The sequence below is a fragment of the Schistocerca americana genome, chromosome 1 (genome assembly GCF_021461395.2).
Source record: "Schistocerca americana isolate TAMUIC-IGC-003095 chromosome 1, iqSchAmer2.1, whole genome shotgun sequence".
Taxonomy (NCBI): domain Eukaryota; kingdom Metazoa; phylum Arthropoda; class Insecta; order Orthoptera; family Acrididae; genus Schistocerca; species Schistocerca americana.
In genome coordinates, this window is record NC_060119.1 from 489,594,659 (window position 1) to 489,617,444 (window position 22,786).

General features: G+C 43.5%; 1 protein-coding gene across 2 annotated transcripts in view; it reads right to left on the bottom strand.

The window, feature by feature from the left end:
- The window catches only part of LOC124624145 (DNA ligase 1), a 128,632-nt gene extending 106,728 nt beyond the window's left edge, over positions 1-21,904 (bottom strand). For both annotated transcript variants that reach the window (XM_047149089.1, XM_047149088.1), the window contains exons 1-3: positions 21,833-21,904; positions 4,453-4,524; positions 4,082-4,192 (exon numbers count right to left, since the gene is read on the bottom strand). In XM_047149089.1, coding sequence (XP_047005045.1) covers positions 4,082-4,192; positions 4,453-4,524; positions 21,833-21,852 — 203 coding nt within the window. In that variant the 5' untranslated portion in view covers positions 21,853-21,904. The remainder of the gene's footprint in view (positions 1-4,081; positions 4,193-4,452; positions 4,525-21,832) is intronic.
- Positions 21,905-22,786: the final 882 nt, after the last annotated feature.

Genomic DNA, 22,786 nt, shown 5'->3' on the forward strand with positions numbered 1-22,786 from the left:
TACTACTTTAAGTGTCTCATTTCCTAATCTAATTCCCGCAGCATCACCTGACTTAATTCGACTACATTCCATTATCCTCATTTTGCTTTTGTTGATGTTCACCTCATACCCTCCTTTCAGGACACTTTCCATTCTGTTCAACTGCTCTTCCAAATCCTTTGCAGTCTCTGACAGAATTACAATATCATCGGCGAACCTCAAAGTTTTTATTTCTTCTCCGTGGATTTTAATACCTACTCCGAACTTTTCTTTCGTTTCCTTTACTGCTTGCTCAATATAAAGATTGAATAGCAACGGGGAGAGGCTACAACCCTGTGTCACTCCCTTCCCAACCACTGCTTCCCTTTCATGTCCCTCGACTCTTATAACTGCCATCTGCTTTCTGCGCAAGTTGTAAATAGCCTTTCGCTCCATGTATTTTACCCCTGCCACCTTTAGAATTTGAAAGAGAGTATTCCAGTCAACATTGTCAAAAGCTTTCTCTAAGTCTACAAATGCTAGAAACGTAGGTTTGCCTTTCCTTAATCTTTCTTCTACGATAAGTCGTAGAGTCAGTACCGCCTCACGTGTTCCAATATTTCTACGCAATCCAAACTGATCTTCCCCGAGGTCGGCTTCTACCAGTTTTTCCATTCGTCTGTAAAGAATTTGCGTTATTATTTTGCAGCTGTGACTTATTAAACTGATAGTTCGGTAATTTTCACGTCTGTCAACACCTGCTTTCTTTGGGATTGGAATTATTATATTCTTCTTGAACTCTGAGGGTATTTAGCCTGTCTCATACATCTTGCTCACCAAATGGTAGAGTTTTGTCAGGACTGGCTCTCTCAAGGCTGTCAGTAGTTCTAATGGAATGTTGTCTAGTCCCGGGGCCTTGTTTCGGCTTAGGTCTTTCAATGCTCTGTCAAACTCTTCACGCAGTATCATATCTCCCATTTCATCTTCATCTACCTCCTCTTCCATTTCCATAATATTGTCCTCAAGAACATCACCCCTATATAGACCCTCTATATACTCCTTCCACCTTTCTGCTTTCCCTTCTTTGCTTAGAACTGGGTTTCCATCTGAGCTCTTGATATTCATGCAAGTGGTTCTCTTTTAATTTTCCTGTAGGCAGTATCTATCTTACCCCTCATGAGATAAGCCTCTACATCCTTACATTTGTCCTCTAGCCATCCCTGCTTAGCCATTTTGCACTTCCTGTCAATCTCATTTTTGAGACGTTTGTATTCCTTTTCGCCTGCTTCACTTGCTGCATTTTTGTATTTTCTCCTTTCATCAATTAAATACAGTATCTCTTCTGTTACCCAATAATTTCTACTAGCCCTCGTCTTTTTACCTACTTGATCCTCTGCTGCTTTCACTATTTCATTCCTCAAAGCTACCCATTCTTCTTATACTGTATTTCTTTCCCCCATTCCTGTCAATTGTTGCCTTATGCTCTCCCTGAAACTCTGTACAATCTCTGGTTTAGTCAGTTTATCCAGGTCCCATCTCCTTAAATTCCCACCTTTTTGCAGTTTCTTCAGTTTTAATCTACAGTTCATAACCAATAGATTGTGGTCAGAGTGTCTTACAATTTCAAATCTGGTTCCTAAATTTCTGTCTTACCATCATATAATCTATCTGAAACCTTTTAGTATCTCCAGGGTTCTTCCATGTATACAACCTCCTTTCACGATTCTTGAACCAAGTGTTAGCTATGATTAAGTTATGCTCTGTGCAAAATTCTACCAGGCGGCTTCCTCTTTCATTCCTTACCCCCAAACCACATTCACCTACTACGTTTCCTTCTCTTCCTTTTCCTACTGTCGAATTCCAGTCACCCATGACTATTAAATTTTCATCTCCCTTCACTACCTGGATAATTTCTTTTATCTCATCATACATTTCATCAATTTCTTCATCATCTGCAGAGCTAGTTGGCATATAAACTTGTACTACTGTAGTAGGCGTGGGCTTCATGTCTATCTTGGCCACAATAATGCATTCACTATGCTGTTTCTAGTAGCTTACCCGCATTCCTATTTTTTTATTCATTATTAAACCTACTCCTGCATTACCCCTGTTTGATTTTGTATTTGTAACCCTGTATTCACCTGAACAAAAGTCTTGTTCATTCTGCCACATAACCCTGTATTCACCTGACCAAAAGTCTTGTTCCTCTTGCCACCGAACTTCACTAATTCCCACTATATCTAACTTTAACCTATCCATTTCCCTTTTTAAATTTTCTAATCTACCTGCCCGATTAAGGGATCTGACATTCCATGCTCTGATCAGTAGAACGCCAGTTTCCTTTCTCCTGATAACGATGTCCTCTTGAGTAGTCCCCACCTGGAGATCCGAATGGGGGACTATTTTACCTCCGGAATATTTTACTCAAGAGGACGCCATCATCGTTTAACCATACAGTAAAGCTACATGCCCTTGGGAAAAATTACGGCTGTAGTTTCCCCTTGCTTTCAGCCGTTCGCAGTACCAAAACAGCAAGGCCGTTTTGTTTAGTGTTACAGGGCCAGATCAGTCAACCATCCAGACTGTTGCCCCTGCAACTACTGAAAAGGCTGCTGCCCCTCTTCAGGAACCACACGTTTGTCTGTCCTCTCAACAGATACCCCTCCGTTGTGGTTGCGCCTACGGTATGTCTGTCTGTATCGTTGAGGCACGCAAGCCTCCCCACCAACAGCAAGGTCCATGGTTCATAGGGGGAAGGCACCGATGGCTACCTGATTATCCCTTGGACCCCGATGGACGTGCCGGACGAAGTGAACACCTCGTCATTCTAGGTTAGCGCGTAGTTCATCGTCCGACTGCAGGAGAAGATGCCTGTGGAATATAATACCCTGGACCATATTTTAACTCTTATGGGGCGTGATGCTAACTGAAACGTCCCCTAACTTATCGCAAGTGAGCAACCTCCGTGACTGGGCAGAGGATGCTGTCTTGATTAGAACTGAACCAGAGCGCATTTTGGACAATACCTCCACCTCCCCGAACTTGTCCTCTATATACTCCACAAAAAACTGGGGCTTGGATGACATAAATGATTCACCATCAACTCGCGTACAGACTAGGTACCGGGGTGAATAATCTGCACTGCCTTCTTTAGCCATACATTCCTCCCATGGAGTGGCCAGGGAGGGAAATGATCTCGGATCAAATTTCTTCCCGTTGAGGTTAGACCTCGATTGCTTAGAGACTGCTGGTGGAGGCCCACCAGTGAGAGATGATGTACCACACTTCATTGCGGGTCATCTGCCCTGATGCCACCCACTCCGACCAGGGACTCTCCCCAGAGGCGCCACCCAGCCACAGCAAAGACCACCTGGCAGGATGGCCTTTGCTGGGAGTCCTGATGCCCCAGAGGGATAGGCATCTACTCCTCGGCATACGTGGGGAGGTAGCAGCTCAGGCATCAGCTGTGTAGTCAGGGAGCTACCACCAAGAGCGTACATGACGACCCCACCATACCGGACTGGCTACCGTGCTGGTTGTCGGGTGTCGAATATCCATTAATAAAGGGAGCAAAGATGGAAGTGCACAATGGAGGGAATGTAGGCTACCCGGAACACACTGCAGCCGATGTGGCCGGAAGCTCAGTATAAGTCCAACTCCATGACAAAAACGAATATGCCAGATCTTAGGGTAAGATGGATATAGAATGCATCACGTAAGGCGTCCTTCCCCAAATGGTACGCACTAGCGGAAAAATTTGGAAATGGAGTGTTAAAACCCCTTAGGGGACCATCACATTAAAGGCCAAAACAGCTGAGACTCCTTTTAGTTGCCTCTTATGACAGGCAGGAATACCGCGGGCCTATTCGAACCCCCGAACCCGCAGAGGGGGGCAGACTGAATAAATACACCAATGATATGAATAGCAGAGTTATATGCTACCATCAAGAAACTTTCAACATTTGGTGTAACCACAACTACAACATTTGGTGTAACCACAACTACAATAATTTTGTATGCCATTTTCTAAATCTCACAGTACAAAATAATAGTGTCTATGGAAACATAAGTTTAAATGAGTTCAGTATAAATGACAGAGATCATAAATAACAGAAACACTTACCGTTCAGTTTCTCCTCCACTACCTTCACTATCACTCTCAATTCTACATCTTTTCTTTGTTCTTGTTGCCTTTACTGGTGAGTCAATATTGTCTCCAGGTTTTTCTTCGACACTGGGCAAGAAGATGCATAGATATCGATTTGTATTATTAAAAATTATTTTTGTTTCAACATGTTGCAAACTACATTTCCAGTTTACAAAACTGTAATTAAAATTAAATTTGCAGAATGGCTTAATGGAGGCTGAGAGTAATCTGTGTTGCCCACAACAGATATGTTGTAGCTGGTATACTCTCCTTCCATATTTCAAACAATTTTGCATCTTTACTGCATATGTGTTTATTAATACCACAATGTGTATACCATTACATACCAGTTCTTTTCATCTGGTACGTCTTCATGTTTTTCACTGTCTACCTGTTGAGGTTTGACCTTGAAAAATGATCTGTAAAAAGTTGTTTACAGTATTAATAGACATTAATCTCTGAAAGAAACTGCACACATTAAAAATATATGTTTTAAAAACGATATTTTATAATTAGAAATTTAACATGAGAGCGCAAAAAAGTATGATTATCATTACACATGACACAAAACAATATTGAACAACTTGCTCAGGAAATTCAATGTGCCAATGAAAAAAATTAAAAAGAAAACCAAAATCTTTCCACTTCTCAGCTCCCTCTATCCAATAAATAATTTTCAGAATAGATTTTATCTACACGCCAAGAATAAAACTGAATATGAATACTATTCATATCAATTTTCAGTATGCAGTCACATAACAATCCAATGTGATGTTTTATTTTACTAAAATTAATTTGTATATACGAAATGGAAGTATGAGAAAATGAGGAAGTACACAAAAATGATTTGGCAACAAAATACATCGATTACTTTTATGCACACAGTTCTGACAATGTCGTCCATGTGTGACATCAAGGCACGACTAGTAATGATGGCTTCATATTCAAGTACTCGGTATGATCATCAGCATTACATACAATGACAACTATCTGAACATTCCAAATGCTTTCAAAAACAAACTCCACATAACCACAAATTTTCATTTATAATATACTGCAATTTCAAAACTGCTACTGTTAAAGTGTATGAAATGGAGGAATCAGAAGGGAGTTTAAGGATTAACTGGAGCATTCGATACTGCTGCATCAAATCACTACCAAACTGTCACCTTCAACCTAACTTACACCTTCACCTTCATTACAGATCAGTAAGTCATCATATATAAAATCTCATATTGACATTTACTGGCTTCGCCAACTCTTAACCAACCTGCAACCTTCTAATGAAAGACAGCCAAATGAAATATAGACCTCAAGCGATGCTGGAGATCAGTCTGTCACAGCAGCCTACATTTCAAAAACTAATATACACGTAACAGAAATATTGTCAGTGCTCTGACATCACATGCCAAATAACCATTACTTTACAGGGCTGACAAGCATCTCTATTTGATGCAATGAATGGCAGTATTCCTTAACTGTGCAAACACAAGTCAACAAATATGATGATGATGATGATGATGATGATGACGACGACGTTTGGTTTGTGGGACACTCAACTGCATGGTTATCAGCGCCCGTACAAATTCCCAACCTCTGCTCAGTCCAGTCTCACCACTTTCATGAATGATGATGAAATGGTGAGAACAGCACAAACACCCAGTCATCTCGAGGGAGGTGAAAATCCCTGACCCCGCCGGGAATCGAACCCGGGACCCCGTGCTCCAGAAGTCAGAACGCGACCACAAGCTGCAGATTCAACAAATATGAGTAGGAAAAACAATTCTGTAATGTTTGAATACAGTATTAATGGTGTGCTGCTTGACACTGTCATGTTGATTAAATATTTAGGCCTAATGTTGCAAAGCGATATGAAATGGAACAAGCACACAAGCACAGCAACATAGAAGGCGAATGCTCAACTTCAGTTTATTGGGAGAATTTGACGAAAATGTAGCTCATCTATAAAGAATATTATGTATTGAACATTTGTGCAACCCACTCTTCAGTACTGCTGAAGCATTTGGGATTGATATCAGGTTGAATTAAAGGAAGACAGCAATGCTATTCAGATGTGTGCTGCTAGAGTTTTTACTGGTGGGTTCAATCAACATGCAAGTATTGTGGAGGTGCTTCATGAACTCCAATGGGAACCCCTGGAGGGGAGACGTTTTTTTCGTGAAACAATACTGACAAAATTTAGAGTGCTGGCGTTTTCAGGCTCTGACTGCAGAAAGACTCTACTGTCATTTTTAACTTCCTCTTTTGTGAGTGGAAAGGAAAAAGAAATTATTAAAATGATTAGTAGTGCTGCAAAGTACCCTCTGCTATGCACCTTACACTGGCTTGTGGATTATGTATGTAGATGTAGAGGCTGGCATCCAGTACCATTAGGTTCAGTTGACCCGAGTTTAAAATGCCAATGCAGTTGACCATGGCTTATCGTGTAGAATTAAGGATGAATGAGCAATCCTGATGCCAACAGAAATCTCTGTCCTGTCAACTGTTAATGTACCTTGGCTTCCAAACACATGATGAGAAAAAACATACGGGACGCACATGTTACCCCTGTTTAGACCCATTATATAAACAAATGAAAATTCATGGTACAAATAAATGTATATAGTAGGGGAACACAATAAAATGTATACACACAGATGTCTCAGTAAAGAAGCAAAACTTCTAGCACCTGACCTGCTCATTCCTCTAGCTTCGTAAACATTGGCTGCAATTAACAATCAATAGTCACAGACAAGGGAAGAAGATAAAAGCTAATAAACAATCCACATATAAGTAACAATAAAAAGGTATTTACATTGTGCCAAAATACTGTCAGTACTTTAGAAGACTGATATTTTAGATTATACACGGTGGCATGCCATTCTACTGACACACTAGCTGGTTGACAGAGAAAGAGGTGAAGGTAACAGCAGAGGCATACAATAGCCAGTTGACTCTCTAAGTACCAAATGTAGTAACTGGTCCAGCGGGCAGTGTCAAGGAAGCAATAGGATCACCAGAAAGTAATCACTGTCACAATGATTGTCAAGTGCACTTAAGTACCCATCTCCAAGTAGGAGAAAAGAGAAGGGGGAGGGAACTGTTGGATTAAGGTGCTCAACTCAATGTAAGTAAGTAGCTCGTCTGTTACAAATGGTGGTTACTGGGGTCATTCAAAACTGCAATGCTATTACTTCATACTTGGTTGGTTGGTTGATTAGGGTTGAAGGGACCAAACAGCAAGGTCATCAGTCCCTTGTTTCAAAGGTGGTCCATTAGGACGGATTTACATCTCAGAAGTGTCATAACGATAAAAGGTAAGAGGCTAAAAAAAATGTAAAAGTGCAGTCGTGTTGTCAATGGTAAAAACAAACGGAGGGAAGTGGGGAACCCCAAGGCTATGCTGGAGTCAGGAAATATCCCACCTCTGATGCAGTACATGCAAGACCACCTGCTATTCAAAAGCGTTCAACCTCTACAACGTAAAAGTGGGTATTGTAAAAGGAGACTAACAAAATCTAAAAAGTGATAAAAACACAGTAAAAGGGAGAGAAAAGAGGATCTTGGCCATGGAAGGGAGTCAGGAATCTCCAAACACAGCTTACTGTGGGAGACACCCCAACCCTCACTGCCCTGCCCCTACTCCAGAGGGAGATTAAAAACCTTGGAACTGAAAATAAAAACCACTTTCATGGAGGAAATTGAGAACCAGTTCAACCATCCGGGAATCGTCAGCCAACATTAAAGGTAAAGTGCGGGGAAGTCTGTACATAGTACGCAGAGCCAAAAGGGGGCATTCCACCAAAATGTGGGCTACTAACTGGAAGGCTCCACAACCACAAAGTTGGGGTGGCTCATTACACAAAAGAAAACCAGCGGTCAGCCCAGTATGGCCGATGCAGAGACGACACAGGGTGGTCCTTTCGGGAGAGTTGGAAGGAAGAATGCCACGGGGCAGGTGTCACCTTAATCGCATGAAGTTTATTACACAGGGAGGTAGCCTCCCAAGAGTTGCCACCTTGATTGTGCGAAGTGGAATTTGATATGAAGCCATAAATCCACCTCAGGCAGGGATACACAGAAGTGGGGTAAGTGACTGCTCCCCCAGCTAAACAATAAGCAAGCTTATTACCTGGGATACCCACATGGCCAGCGACCCAAAGGAAATTAACCGAACAAGCAGCATGGTGAAGATCAGCGAGACAGTCATGGATGGCCGACACCAAGGGATGTCAGGAAAAACACCGATCAGTAGCCCAAAGGTCACTCTTTGAGTCCGTACATAACAAAACGTGGTTGAGTTGGGACTGTTTCATAAAGGTACGGGCCTGGGAAATGGCCATCAATTCCACAGTAAACAACCCACATACAGTTGGCAGGAGGTGATTTTCCATGCCAACAGAGGGTGTGAAGGCATATCCTGCACGATCAGCAGATTTAGAGCCACCAGTGTAAAAAAACAACAGCATCCCAAAACAAAAAAATTCGGCTGGGGGGGGGGGGGGGGGGGAGGGGGGGGACCAGAACACCATCAGGCAAACGTAATCTTTCGGACCTCGGTGGAGATCCAACCGAATCCGGGGCTGAGGAATGAACCAAGGGCGGGTGTTGGGGAGGGAACGTGGGAGACAGGACAAAGCAAGCTGAAAATCACGCGAAGAGACACAAGGCGGAGCCCAACCGATAAACCCGCCCAAGGGCGGGAATCAGGTGGGTGACATCCTTGGTCTGGGAACAGGATAGAATAGGAAGTATGAGTGGGAGAGGAACAGACAGCGATTGCATAAGAAACCAGAAGCTGGGACCGCCAAATAGAAAAGGGGGGGGGGGGGATCCCAGCTTCCACCAGGAGAACATCAACAGGGCTAGTAGGGAAGGCGCCAGCAACCAAACGGATACCACGATGGTGTATCGGATCCAGGAGGCGCAGTGTGGAAGGAGCAGCCAAACCATAAACCTGACAACCATAATCCACGTGAGACAGCACTAAAGCCCAAAAAAGCGGAGAAGAGTGGAACGATCCACACCCCAAGAGGTGTGGGCAAGGAAGCAAAGGACACTGAGTTATGGAAACATCCTATCTTCAGGAAGTCTGATATGAGGCAACCAAGTGAACTTGTTGCCGAAAAAAAGACACATGAAACGAAACTGTGGTACCACAGGTAATCGTTGTGCATTGAGATAGAGCTCCGGATCGGGGTGGACTGTAGTACGGCGACAGAAGTGGACCACCCGCAATTTTAAAGGAGAGAATTGAAACCCGTGTGAGAGGGTCCATGCAGAGGCACGCCATAAAGCACCCTGGAGCTGCCACTCTGCAGAGGCCATCGAAGAGGAATTAACCCAAATGCAGAAACCATCCACATACAGAGCAGTGGTGACCAAAGGACCAACAGAGGCCACAAGTCCATCTATAGCAATGAGGAAAAGAAATACACTCAGTACGGAACCTTGTGGGATGCCATTATCCTGGGGCCATGGAGAACTAAAAACAGTACCAACCCCAACCCTGAACGACAGATGGAACTGGAACTGGCGGATAAAAATTGGGAGTGGGCCCCGAAGACCCCACTCATGAAGTGTAAGGAAGATATGAGGGCGGCTAGCCGCGTCATACGCCTTGCAAAGGTCGAAAAATACTGCAACCAAATGGCGGTGCTAGGAAAAAGCCTGCTGAACTGCAGATTCCAAGTGAAGTAAATGATCCATCGGAAGCCGTCCCTCTCGGAAGCCACACTGGTAAGGGGACAATAGAGGACCCAATTGTGCCAACGGGCAACCATCTATTCAAGTAACTTGCAACCAACATTTGTCAGACTAATTGGCCGATAGCTTTTGACAAACAGGGTTCTTACCAAGCTTAAGTACGGGAACCACAATGCTATCCCTCCATTGGGAAAGGAAGTCACACTGGAGGCAAATACGGTTAAGCACCCAGAGAAAATGTTGTCGTTGTGGAGCACTGAGATGCCGAAGCAATTGGTTATGAATGGAGTTTGGACCAGGGGCCGTATCATGATAAGATGAAAGTGCAGAAAGAAGTTCCCATTCAGTAAAAGGTTCATTGTAAGATTCTCACTGACAAGGGGTAAAACATAAGGTGGAAGCTTCGGCTTGCTGTTTCTAGTGAAGGAAAGCAGCCGGATAGGAGGTTGATGCTGATGCTGTTGCAAAATGGGTCGCAAGCTGTTTCGCGAGAATCAACGGGTCCATGCAAAGGCCATCCGGGAGGGCAAGGCCTGGGAGGGTAATAAACTGCCGATGGCAACCTTAGAGAGAGCGAAGTGTAGCCCATACCTGTGACAGAGGGACAAAGCATTCCCAACACACCCGTTTGCTCCATGTGATTAAGTAACGAACTTTGGAGCGAAAGCATTTAAAGGTAATATGAATGACAGCAGAATGGTGCCTCTTAAGGTGTCGCAAAGCTCGACGGCAATCACGGATTGCAATGGCAATGGCAATGGCTGCACTCCACCACGGGACTTGCCGGCGGCAAAATGGCCCAGATGAGTGTGGGATAGCAAGGCTAGCAGCGCGAAAAATCGCAGCAGACATGTCTCATAGGACATCATCAATACAACCCGACAAAGAGGGAGAAAAAACGACCTCTGCAATATATAGAGGCCAATCGGCGCGTTTGAAAGTTGAATGAGGTAACCTGTCCATCAGGGAGCGGGAAGGTAGCGAGAGAATCAACGGGAAATGGTCACTATCGCAAAGGTCGTCGTGTGGGGACCAGTGTAATAAAGGGAAGAGGGAGGGAGAAGAAAGAGAAAGATCAATGGCAGAAAAGGTACCATGACCATCAGGGAAATGGGTAGGGGAGCCATCATTAAGAAGGCACAAGTCATGGTCTGCAAGAAACTGGTCTATGGTAAGACCCCGACTACATGGAAATACACTGCCCCACAAGGGGTCATGAGCATTAAAATCCTCAAGAAGGAGGAGGGGAGGAGGAAGTTGCTGAAGAAGGGCAGTTAAGGCAGCAGGTGTAAGAGTCCTGTCAGGAGGGAGATAAAGATCGCAAACTGTGACCCCAGAGTCCAGATGGACCCTAACAGCAACCACTTCCAGTGTTGTTTGAAGAGGAATCTATGTGCTAGCAATGTCCAGACAGACCAACATACAAACGCCAGCCGCATGGGGCCGACCCGATTTCGGCAGAAAGCACAGAACCCACTGAGGGTCGGATCAGTAAAATGAGATTCCTGTAGAACCACACAAGATGCAGAGTAAAACAAAATGAGGGACTTCAACTCCGGAAGGTGACAGTAATATCCATTACAATTCCATTGGGTAAGAACAGAATGATGACTCAAATGGGAAGTGAACAGGCTAAAGCCAGTCATGCCACCAGGTCACCATCCGTCACCGACAAGGAGGGGCTGACATCCATGAAAAACAGGTCAGAGTAAGGTTGCGAAGGTGGGGACAGGAACTCTGGCGACACCAGAGGCTCCTTGTCCTGGGACTTATGTTATTTCTTCTTATCTGTTTGAGATCAAGGAGGGCTGCACTGCAAAATGGAGCCAGCTGCAGCAAGATCTGGATCAAAAAGAGAGTGAGCAACCCAGGGGCCCACAGACCGTGGTTCTCGTGGTCGTTGTGTGGCAGCAGACCTTCGGTCTGGAAGGTGCCGGGAAGAGGGGTCCCGGGAGGGGCGCCCTTGACTGGCAGACGCCGAAGAAGTGGGACACTTCTCCGGCTGGGGAGGGGGAGCGGCACCCTGAGGGGAGGGTGTGGGAACCGCAGGGGAGGGGGCAAGGAGAGGGGTTCGGGACTGGGGTAAGGAAGGGGAGGAAGGGGTGAAGATTTAACTAAAGCATAGCTAGACGTCATTGACAGAGGATGAAGACGGGCATGCTTCTTACGAGCCACAGTGTAGGTTAGACGATCAAGGGACTTATACTCCTGTATCTTCTTTTCCGTCTTATAAGCCGGGCAATCCGGTGAACATGGAGAATGATTGCCATGACAATTAAAACACACAGGAGGGGGGACACAGGAACTCCCCTCATTGAGTGGACACCCACAGTCACCACAGAGAGGGGTCTGCGAAAAGTAGGAAGACGTGTGTCCAAACTGCAAACACTTAAAACATCTCTTAGGTGGTGGGATGTAGGCTTCAGGTCACATCAATAAATGATAATCTTGACCTTCTCAGGGAGAGTATCCCCTTCAAAGGCCTGGATAATGGCACCAGTATCAATGTGTCCTTCGGGCCCTTCCGAACACACCTAACAAAGTGAACACTCACCGAACAAAGTGAACACTAACCGAACAAAGTGAACACCCCGCCGTCCTAGATTGTCCCTAAGTTACTCATCAGTTTGAAGGATGAGGTCTCTGTGAAAATTTACGCCTCGAACCACATTCAAAGACTGGTGGGGGGTAATGAACACAGGAATTGTGCCAAGATGGTCACAGGCACGAAGGACCACAAACTAGGCAGCTGAAGCAGCTTTGATCAACAACGAACCCGGCCGCACCTTGGTCAGTGTGTCCACTTCGCGAAACTTGCCTTCAATGTGTTCCACAAAAATTAAAGGCTTGGTATTGGTGAATGTATCCTCATCAGTCCTGGTGGAAACCAGATAGCGGGGGAAAGGTTTCACCCCTAGCCGATGAGCCTGACCCTCCTCCCAGGGGGTAGCCACTTAAGGGAAGGCTGAAGGAGCAGGAGAAGCAGCACTAAAAGAATCAGTTCCATTCAAAGAGACGGCTGTAGAAGAACGGCCAGAGTTCTGGACCCGTATGCATTCCATTTGCATGGCATCCACCTCGATACCACCCACTCCGATCAGGGGCTCTCCCCACGGGTACCACCGAGCCACAGCAAGGGCCATCTGGCACGGCGGCCATTGCCGGGAGTTCCGATACTCCAGGATGACAAGCAACCACTCCTAGTAGGTCACAGCTCAGGTATCAGAAGTGTGATCCCTGTGTGTTCAGGGGGCTCAAACAAAAGGGTACATAGTGACCCCATCACACGAGCTTGCTACCATGCTGGCTATGTACCCTAGCATCAGACAACAACTTGAAAGAAAAGATGGAAGGAACTAAGAGGACACACACCGGAGACACTAGATAAGGTGCTACTGTCCAAATGGCTCACACTATGGAATAGAAATTTAGTAATGGAGTTCCCCAGAGGGGGCCAGAGGATGCCAAAAGGATGAGGTAATTACTCAACAAAACCAAATCGCAAAGCCAACATAACCAGGAGGATAGCAAGGTCAACATAAACAAGGACACCAAGAGAGGGAGAGGAGAGGGCAGAGGGGAAGGAGCAAGGACAGGAAAGGAGGGGAAAGGAAAGGAAACACAACCTGGGAAAGAAGGAAGGCTGCAATAGCTCAGGGGCCCGTGCTCACAACGCATATATTCACGAAAGGACCATGTGCCCCCTGGGGGTGTTCAAACTTGGTAGACATGGGAATCCACTCACTGATGACATCTGTGCAAACCAATGTACAGAACCCTCCAGGTGAATCTTGGGGTCAGCACAGTTCCAACAGATGCATAATAACCATGGAGCATTGGGGGATAGTCATCAGTGAAGTACTTTTCTTGCAGAGCAATGCAAACTACAGTTAAAAGGAAATAATGTATTGTTCCAGAATGTGGCAGTAATGTATGTTAAAGTTTCATTGAATGATCATGTTGTGGGTGTCCAGGTTAGGGGTGAAGGGATGAGCAGGACTGGTCAGGCCTCTTTTAGGATCATTGCCTGTCACCAGTGGGGATGATACCACATCAATGAACATTGGTTCATAATGCAACTGTATTGGGGGTATCTGGTGCCTCCAAGGTCACACGAGTAGCTGCATCCCATTTGATGTTGTTTTCATCCTCCTCAACTCCCTTCTTTGCAATATTGGAGGCCAAGATTCTTTCAAGGGCCTTTTTGCAGTGGGTATGGGAATGGAAGAAGACTGTGCAGCTCTGGACCTAAAGGCAGTAGCTCCTTAAGCGATTAGCTGGTGTCTGGCCTCTGATCTGTTGGTTTCCAGTGAGAGGGATCCCAAGATGGAGCCCTGTCACTGGTAGATGTCAGAGGAGGAAGCTGATCTATGGTAGGGTGTAGGAATTGATTCCCAAAGACGATGCTGCAGGAATCATCAAACAGGAGGGCAATGGGAAACCTGGTTTGGAAAAAACTGAGGTGGGGGGATAATGGCGGTGACTTCTGCATAATTGAGTGTCATGTCAACAGGGTGAAAGCATTCATACATTTTTTTCGCATGTCAATATATGACATGTATTCAATAGATTTATATTCCTGTCCCTTCCTTTTTTCCTGAAGACTATGCAAACTGATGCATCTGAAGGGTGGTGTTCCTTTCAACTGACACCTAAGGTGGTTGTGTGTAAGGAGTGATGGTCCACAGTTCCCACACTTACGATCCATGGCGCAGCAGGATGATGTATGACCAAAGCATAAACATTGGAAACGCCTTATGGGTCGTGGGACGTAAGGTTTCACGTCACACCTGTACACCATGGCTTTAACTTTTTGTGGGAGGCCATTTCCTTCAAAGAAAGTTCCTGTATCTGTTTCATCACCTGTGGGATCTTTTTGTATGCACCAGACAAAATATACACCTCACCATTGGAGATTAGCTTGTAGCTCCTCGTCTGTCTGGAGTGTAAGGTCTCTGAAAGATGACTCCTTCGACCATAACACAAGTTTTATGTCAAGCAATGGTCACTGGTATGTTACCCAGACGCTCACAAGTCAGAAGAACTGTAGACTGTACAGCGGAGATGGGATTACTCAGCAGCAATCCATTGTGCACTTTTTTCACCTATGATTCAACTTACTCACATTTATCTTCAACCTGTTCCACAAAAAATAATGGTTTCATCGTGGTTAATGTGTCATCATCTACTCGGGTACTCAGTTTTGGTAAAAAAAAGTGATTCATTGTTTTAGCATCCAGAGTACTCTGCTAGTCCACAAAGAGTTACTCTACAACTGACATTGCAGTTGGCAATGAATAAGTTTCAACCCTATTTATATAGCAGCCCATTCACTGTTGTAGCTGACCACAGTTCTTTGTGATGGTTAACATCATCAGGATGACTGACAACATTAACTTTGAAGCTTCAGGAGCATGAAGCCATAGTAGTACAATGAAAGGGAAACAAACACAAGGATGTCAACTGCCTGATTCACTGGACAAAACTTACAGCACTGGTGATATCCTACTCGCCAACAACTGCTACATCTGAACAATGGAAGGTCCGGCATAACTGAAGCCCACATCGTATACATTGGATTATGACCGAATGTGATGGAAATGGCTGCTCATCACCCCAGTTCCTTTACAACCAGCCACACTGTCGTATTTTCACAATGCTCCAAAATCAAACCATCCAGGATTTGGGAACAGCCTAGATACAATCATGAGAGTAGAAGGCGCATTGTGTTCACCAACTGCCTCACTTGCTACACTATCATCAAGGCTGTACTGACTGCTGAACACAAGAAACTGTATATCCGAACATACAAAAGGGTTTCTGTCAAAATTGGTGTCATAAATGGCTTCACGGTGCAACATCATCCACAGAATGACAACAGTCAACCACCAAAAGACAAGTAGCCACATGGAAAATTTTAATAAAATGATATATATGTTCTTCATGTACAATGATATCAAAATATACAGGGCAAGGTACTACCCATCATGCATTCATATACAACACAGCAAAGAAGTCACTACAGGTTTCATGCCACATTTCGCAAACTACGGGCGAGAAGCTGAAAGAACAATTGTTCAAAATGGACGATGCTGAGTATTAATGCATCAAACAGCTCATCACTACAACTGCAATGGCAGGATAAGGACATGAATGTTATAAAGCCAAAGACCAACCAATAAGCTACAACCCAGTACATTTTTAAGCCCCCCTAAAAGGTAAAAGAATTAGAAAAATATTTATAGTCCTCACAAAATTATATGTCGCTCGTCAAGCATCACTTATGAAGTTGAGAATGATCCTACAACAAGGACACACAAGCACAGAGATATCATCACCCTTATATCAGGTGCAGATTAATGATAAGAGGGAATATGAAGATCAGCCTGTCAATAGCAATGCCACCATGGAGATAACCCCATCTGTGTGTCACAGTGATCATAAGGACATGACAACATGACTAGAATGGGAGCATGTATCATCGCCACGATAAGAAGGATCACTGACCACACAAGAAAGCCACAGTTTACTCTGGAACAGCGAGGCACTGTTTTGAGAGGAGTGGGAGGAATGGCATTGGCTAAACATTGACCAATGAGCTGTAGTGGGGTCTCTAGTTACGACTCATTAATCCTGTAATCACAGAAAGCCATACTATTGCATTTTGTGAATTTGACAATTTGCACATCTCTACATTAACAGCTAGTTGCCAGTCTTCAACTATGTTGATGTTTTCATGATCTAATGGGCTACTACAGTTACTCAGCAGAATTTCATCAGTTAAAAATATGAAAACGTGACTGATTTATTAGTATATGTAACATGAAAAACAATGGTCCTATTACCTTCCCATGGAGCACACCTGTCAACTATTCATTTGAATTTGAGTCACACATCCACAAGTTTTCTATCCAAAACAAATGATTCGATATTCCCATTAGAAAATGTTATAACCTTTCCTTATCCATTTTGTGAATATGTTGACTTTTCTGTTTACCATTCTTGCCCTTTTTATCTTTCTGTCCATTGTCGTTACAGCTGAATCACGATAAATGGTTGTAAGATACCAAGGGTCTGCTTTAACTTGTGACATAGTTGCACTACGCCTCGATGTGTTGTGTGTCACCATCGAGCCACAGTGTATTTGTTTTGGAGTCGAAGTGAAATGTTTTTGAGGAGGGCACAGGGTATCAAGAGGTGACATGCTCTAGCGGTCTAATCATGTGATGGCAGTTTGTTCATGAGGTATATTATTGTGTTCCATTTAATACACTACAGTCGTCATGTGGCGGAGTGTACCAAAGTATGTGTTGTCGCAATGGAATATATTGTACAGACTGTTGTCATATAAAACAGATTATGTTGCAAAACTTAACCTGCACTCTTAGGTGCCCGCATAACCACTGTGTAGTGGATCACTATTTTTAATTAAAGCATGGGAGAAGGTAGATGGATCAATGATTATTAATATATCAAACATGTAACACTTATCATCTACCTTCTTCCACAATTTAATTAAAAAACACTGGTCCACTTACGACAGTTATCAAAAACTATTTTCTCATGGGATCCTGGCTCATCCTAACTGACTCCTCATTTGTCATGTTCACTCCCCATCATTCATCGCAAATACACAAACTACTGCAGCAAGCAACACAAAAGCCTCTGACACCACAAATTGGTATCTTGATCTAGGATTGAGGTATGATATGTTCAGCTCTAGTAGTTGTAATGGCGGTTACTGGTACTGTGGTCTAGGGTTGAGTGATATACACTGAAGAGCCAGAGAAACTGATACACCCACCTAATATTGTATAGGGCCCCTGCGAGCATGCAGATGTGCCACAACACGACGTGGCATGGACTCAACTAATGTCTGAAGTAGTACTGGAGGGAACTGACACCACGAATCCTGCAAAGATGACCATAAACCCATAAGAGTACGAGGGGGTGGAGATCTCTTCTGAACAGCACGTTGCAAGGCAGACCAGATGTGCTCAATAATGTTCATGTCTGAGGAGTTTGGTAGCCAGCGAAGTGTTTAAACGCAGCTGTAGCAATTCTGGACATGTGGGGGTGTCAAATTGTCTGGCTGGAATTGCCCAAATCCATTGGAATGCACAATGGATACGAATGGATGCAGGTGACCAGACACGATCTTAAGTACGTGCCCCCTGTCAGAGTCGTATCTAGATGTACCTAGGGTCCCATGCCACTCCAACTGCAAACACCCCACACCACTGCAGAGACTCCAGCAGCTTGAACAGCCCATGCTGATATGCAGGGTCCAGGGATTTATGCGTTGTCTCCATACCCGTACACGTCCATCCGTTCGACACAATCTGAAATGAGACTCATCCAAGCATGCAACATGTTTCCACTCACTAACAGTCCAACATCGGTGCTGATGGGCACAGGCGAGGCGTAAAGCTTTATGTCATACAGTCATCAAGGGTACACGAGTGGGCCTTCGGCTCTGAAAACTTATATTGATGATGTTTCATTGAATGGTTCACACCATGACAGTTGTGGATGGCCCAGCAATGAAATCTGCAGCAATTTGTGGAAGGGTTGCACTTTTGTCACACTGAATGATTCTCTTCAGTCATCGTTGGTCCCATTCTTGTAGGATCTTTTACCAGCCGCAGTGATATTGGAAATTTGATTTTTTACCAGACTCCTGATATTCACAGTACATTTGTGAAACAGTGGTATGGGAAAATCCCCTTTTCATCGATACCTTGGAGACGGTGTGTCCCACCGCCCGTGCGCTGACTATAACACCACATTCAAACTCACTTTATTCTTGATAACCTGCCCTGTAGCAGCAGTAACCGATCTAACAACTGCATCAGACACTTGTCTTATGTAGGTGCCGCTGGGCCCAGCACAGTATTCTGCCTGTTTACATATGTCTGTATTTGAATGTGCATGCCCATACCAGTTTCTTTGGCACTTCAGTGTAGGTTAACTGGAGATTTGGATACCTTGATCTTATTGAGCTTTTTGTTGGATTTCATTTTTCAGTGCTTTTGAGTGTGCCCCTTCCTGAGTGCTGTGTCTTAAGAGTGTTGTTGTTTTTATTATTGAATTTTTGGTTTGTCTACACCCAAACCCCCTTTGCTCCGCAGATGCCCTGCTAATTTTATTGATGGTTCAATTGGTATTTGTATTTCTGCAGGTGTTATGACATGTTTTCGCAAGCAAGTTGGACACACTCGAAATGGGTGTTCGGCATGGTGATGACATCATTGCTCAAAGCAAATGGGTGGAATCCCAGCCTCCAGTAATTCCCACAACTGCTACCCAATGGAGACTTTATCTTATGTGTACAAGTAGCTTTGCCCGAAAGGTCACATTCCCAACAATGTCTGATTTTGGATCAAATCTTGGTAAAGCATATTACATGAGTTTCATAGTTGTCCGATTGTGCTGCAAGCTCTGGCACTTTTTTCTAAATGCCACAAGTTATCAATAATCTCTCGATATTCTCATTTGCGGGAGAGGGAGGAGGGGGATTTCTCGAAGTGTGATATGAGAATTTCGGAAGTCTCAGCAGCAAAGTTTATTCTATCTGGACATAACATCACTTATTCCCAAAAAAATTTTGTGAATACCACACAATTGCTCAATGCTGTGGCACAATTTTATCAAGTCATCAAACTCTCATTTGGGCATAACAGTTACCTCCAAACCAGAAGTCCACGGCCACACTACTACAGACTTCACAGCTTCGCTGGAACACCAGAAGCAAGGCTGGTTGTTTTCACTTTTTCTCTCATTCATTGAAACGATACAATTCCATAAAACTCTTTAAATAAATCTGCCTGGCGTCAACATCCCTCCCTCCACTAACAAAGACGCCAAACTAACACCTAACAAAAACGCTAAACATGTAAACAAAAAAAATTAATTCATAACTCACTGAAGAAACTTACAAACCTTACACCCTGAACTACAAACACTGCCAATGATGCATCCACTGGCCTCACAGAAGGGTCCTATCTCCTTCCTTGAAGTACATCAGATGCTACATTCACTTCCAAATTACTCAATTATATTTGTCAGTCAGTCTTCAATGCATTTACATCTATATAACTACTTTGCAGCTCACACCTACCCTCATGTTTACTAGGCAATAGTGTGGACCTGCTCAGCAGGGAATTACGGAAGTGTCTGATTCCACACGTCTGCTTTGACCCACGACGTCATGAATATGGTGGAAATAGCTAGCCTATTCCAAGCGCCTTTAATATGGTGCCTATGATGTCACTACATACACACAGCAAAAACATTATAATACATACAAATAAGACAATAACATCTCCCTCCAAATATACAATCAAACTAACGGGATAACTGCGGGAAATTGGGGGTTTTTGGGAGGGGACAAGCTAAATATAACAGTAAAGAAAAACACACCACGATCCCAAAACATACAAAATGGCGAAAAAAAAATTATTAGAAAACCTACAGGAATCACACACTTCCCTTGGCCTATATAGGTCAACCGCAGCTGATGTTACCAAAACACCAACGCCTGCAGGAAAAACTACGCAAATCTGAATCAGACATTTCCCTTGACCACAGCTGATGATACCAAAACGCCAATACTTACACATAAAACTATGCAAACTGCAATCGGTCATTTCCCTTGACCTATATAGGTCAACCATAACTATTGATACGAAGAAACCAGCACCTACAACTACGTAAAACAGAACCAAAATCACAACACCTCAAAAATTCAAAAGTCAAACATCCCTGCGTAAATTAAAACACTTTCAATACACAGTAAATACACAAAACATTACAACCCGAGTAAGAGAGTCCCAAAAAAATTTACCACCAACAAATTCGCGCGCGCGCGCCGTAATGACGTCACACACAACACCCTTACGTCATGGGGCAAAGCAGACGCGTGGAATCGGACGCTTCCGTTGGCCTCTGTTGAAGAGTTGATCTTGTTATCTTCAACACTGAGGTGAATGCTAATCCGCGATACTCACTGACCTTGGAATCCAGCTTGGTCCATGGCTTTTGAACATTGGTGGTAAATAGTATGTCTACAGACTTCTGTGTTGGAATTTTCAATAATGAAAGACTACAAATATCAACGAAGCCTCTGTTGCGTATAGGCTCAATACTATAAGCAGTAACGCAATGGTAGGTGAAAATTAGAGTATTTTAATCTTGATACTGTGCCTACAAATTTCCAAACACAAAACAAGTGATAAACGTTAGAGAAATGTAGTGAAGCTATGGCACATTTAACGAAAACGGTTTATAACTGACATAATTAAGGACTGACTGTATCTCCCTAAATACAAACGCACCAAGTATCTTATATACAAAAGTACAAGGCTGAATTCAATCAACAAAGGAGCTAACACTCCCACTGTTGAATATCCGAAACCCGCAAACGGTGTTTCAACAATATATATCATTGGCCATACGAAGGATTGTATTACACTACGAAGAAGTGAATATTTGAACGTATCACACATACATAATCATGGCACCCCAAACAGTATGCAAATCTCTGCACAGGAAAACACACACTACTCTCAACGAAAAACTTAGGTTAAAATAACTGGTTGTCTTGACAGACTGATCTGTAACGTTGCCGGAGGTCCCGGTTAGAATGGAAGGTAACAGTTTCGTTGAGAGTTGCCGAAGTCAACAAAAATGATACTATAAAAAACCTACTTGTGGTGGTATGCACCTTAACCCCTTTTAAAAAATCGTCATTAACAACACGTTACTGTCGCCGTATTGTTTACGGAGCTTGTCACATGCTTCCTACGTCACTAGTCAAAGCATAAGACTCGTATCGAACATTCTTCTATATCGGGACATATATCGTATGTCAAGAAAACAATTTCACAAACAGCCTTACTGGCACAATGAAATATCAAACACTGATCAAGCTAAGCATCAACAATACTAATCTACAATGTCACAAATGTGAAAAACACCACTGAAAAGTGTGATAAATATTTATTTATGCAACGTACTTACGTTATTGATTTTTGAGACATTTTGCTTTCACTACCTTTTCCCGCCACATCAAAACACACGCATTACTGAGATCATCAACATGAAAGATGTAAATACTATGTTTGCGCCTGACAATACAAAACTTCATCTTTGGTTAGCAATCGATAAACTCAGGTTAGCGTATAATTTAGAAGCTAGAAATGAGACAATTACTTATATTTTGAACTCTAAAGAACTGTAGTGGCTGCTCCGCTATGGACAGCGGAGTCTTAATCAAAAATATTAAAACATTGGCGACTATCGCCAATGTTGCACATAGCCCATAACAGGCGGCTATGTAAAGGCTAAATGGAGGGGGACTGTCTCACGCAGTAAAACTCCAGGTTGAACTAACGTTTAGGATCGGAAATAGACATCACGTGCTTGTACCCAACCCGCAACAGAGAACACAAGGCTGCGCGTGTTCTACCATTCTCAACGTAGCCGCTAACACGTATGCTACTCTTGCCTAATGTTATATCACCTGCTTATTCTGGTTTCTCTTGTTTTCTTTCTTTTTTTGCTAGTTGTTTTATATTTGCTGTTGCAATTTACAAATTTTTGTACAGTTTACAACATCAAAGAGTTAAATACCGTAGGCAGGTTCAGAATGATGTAGGTCGCAGTAGTTTTTCGGAGCTGAAGAGGCTTGCACTGAATAGTGTGGACAGATGCATCAAACCAGCCTTCGAACTAAAGATCGCAACAATGCTTGTTAGTCTGCTATCCATTGCCTATAGCGTCAGTTTTAAAAAAAGGAAGTCTTCATAACGTAACATACAATGAATGTAGAATACCTAAACCCTTAAGTAGGCGATTACATGAATTTCTAAGTTTGCGCTCTTTATGATCTTTTTCCATATTCTGAAAACTTGTTTAACTGCTGCTAAATCACCTCAGCGAATGGCCCCACATTTGAGGTGGGAAATAAAACAA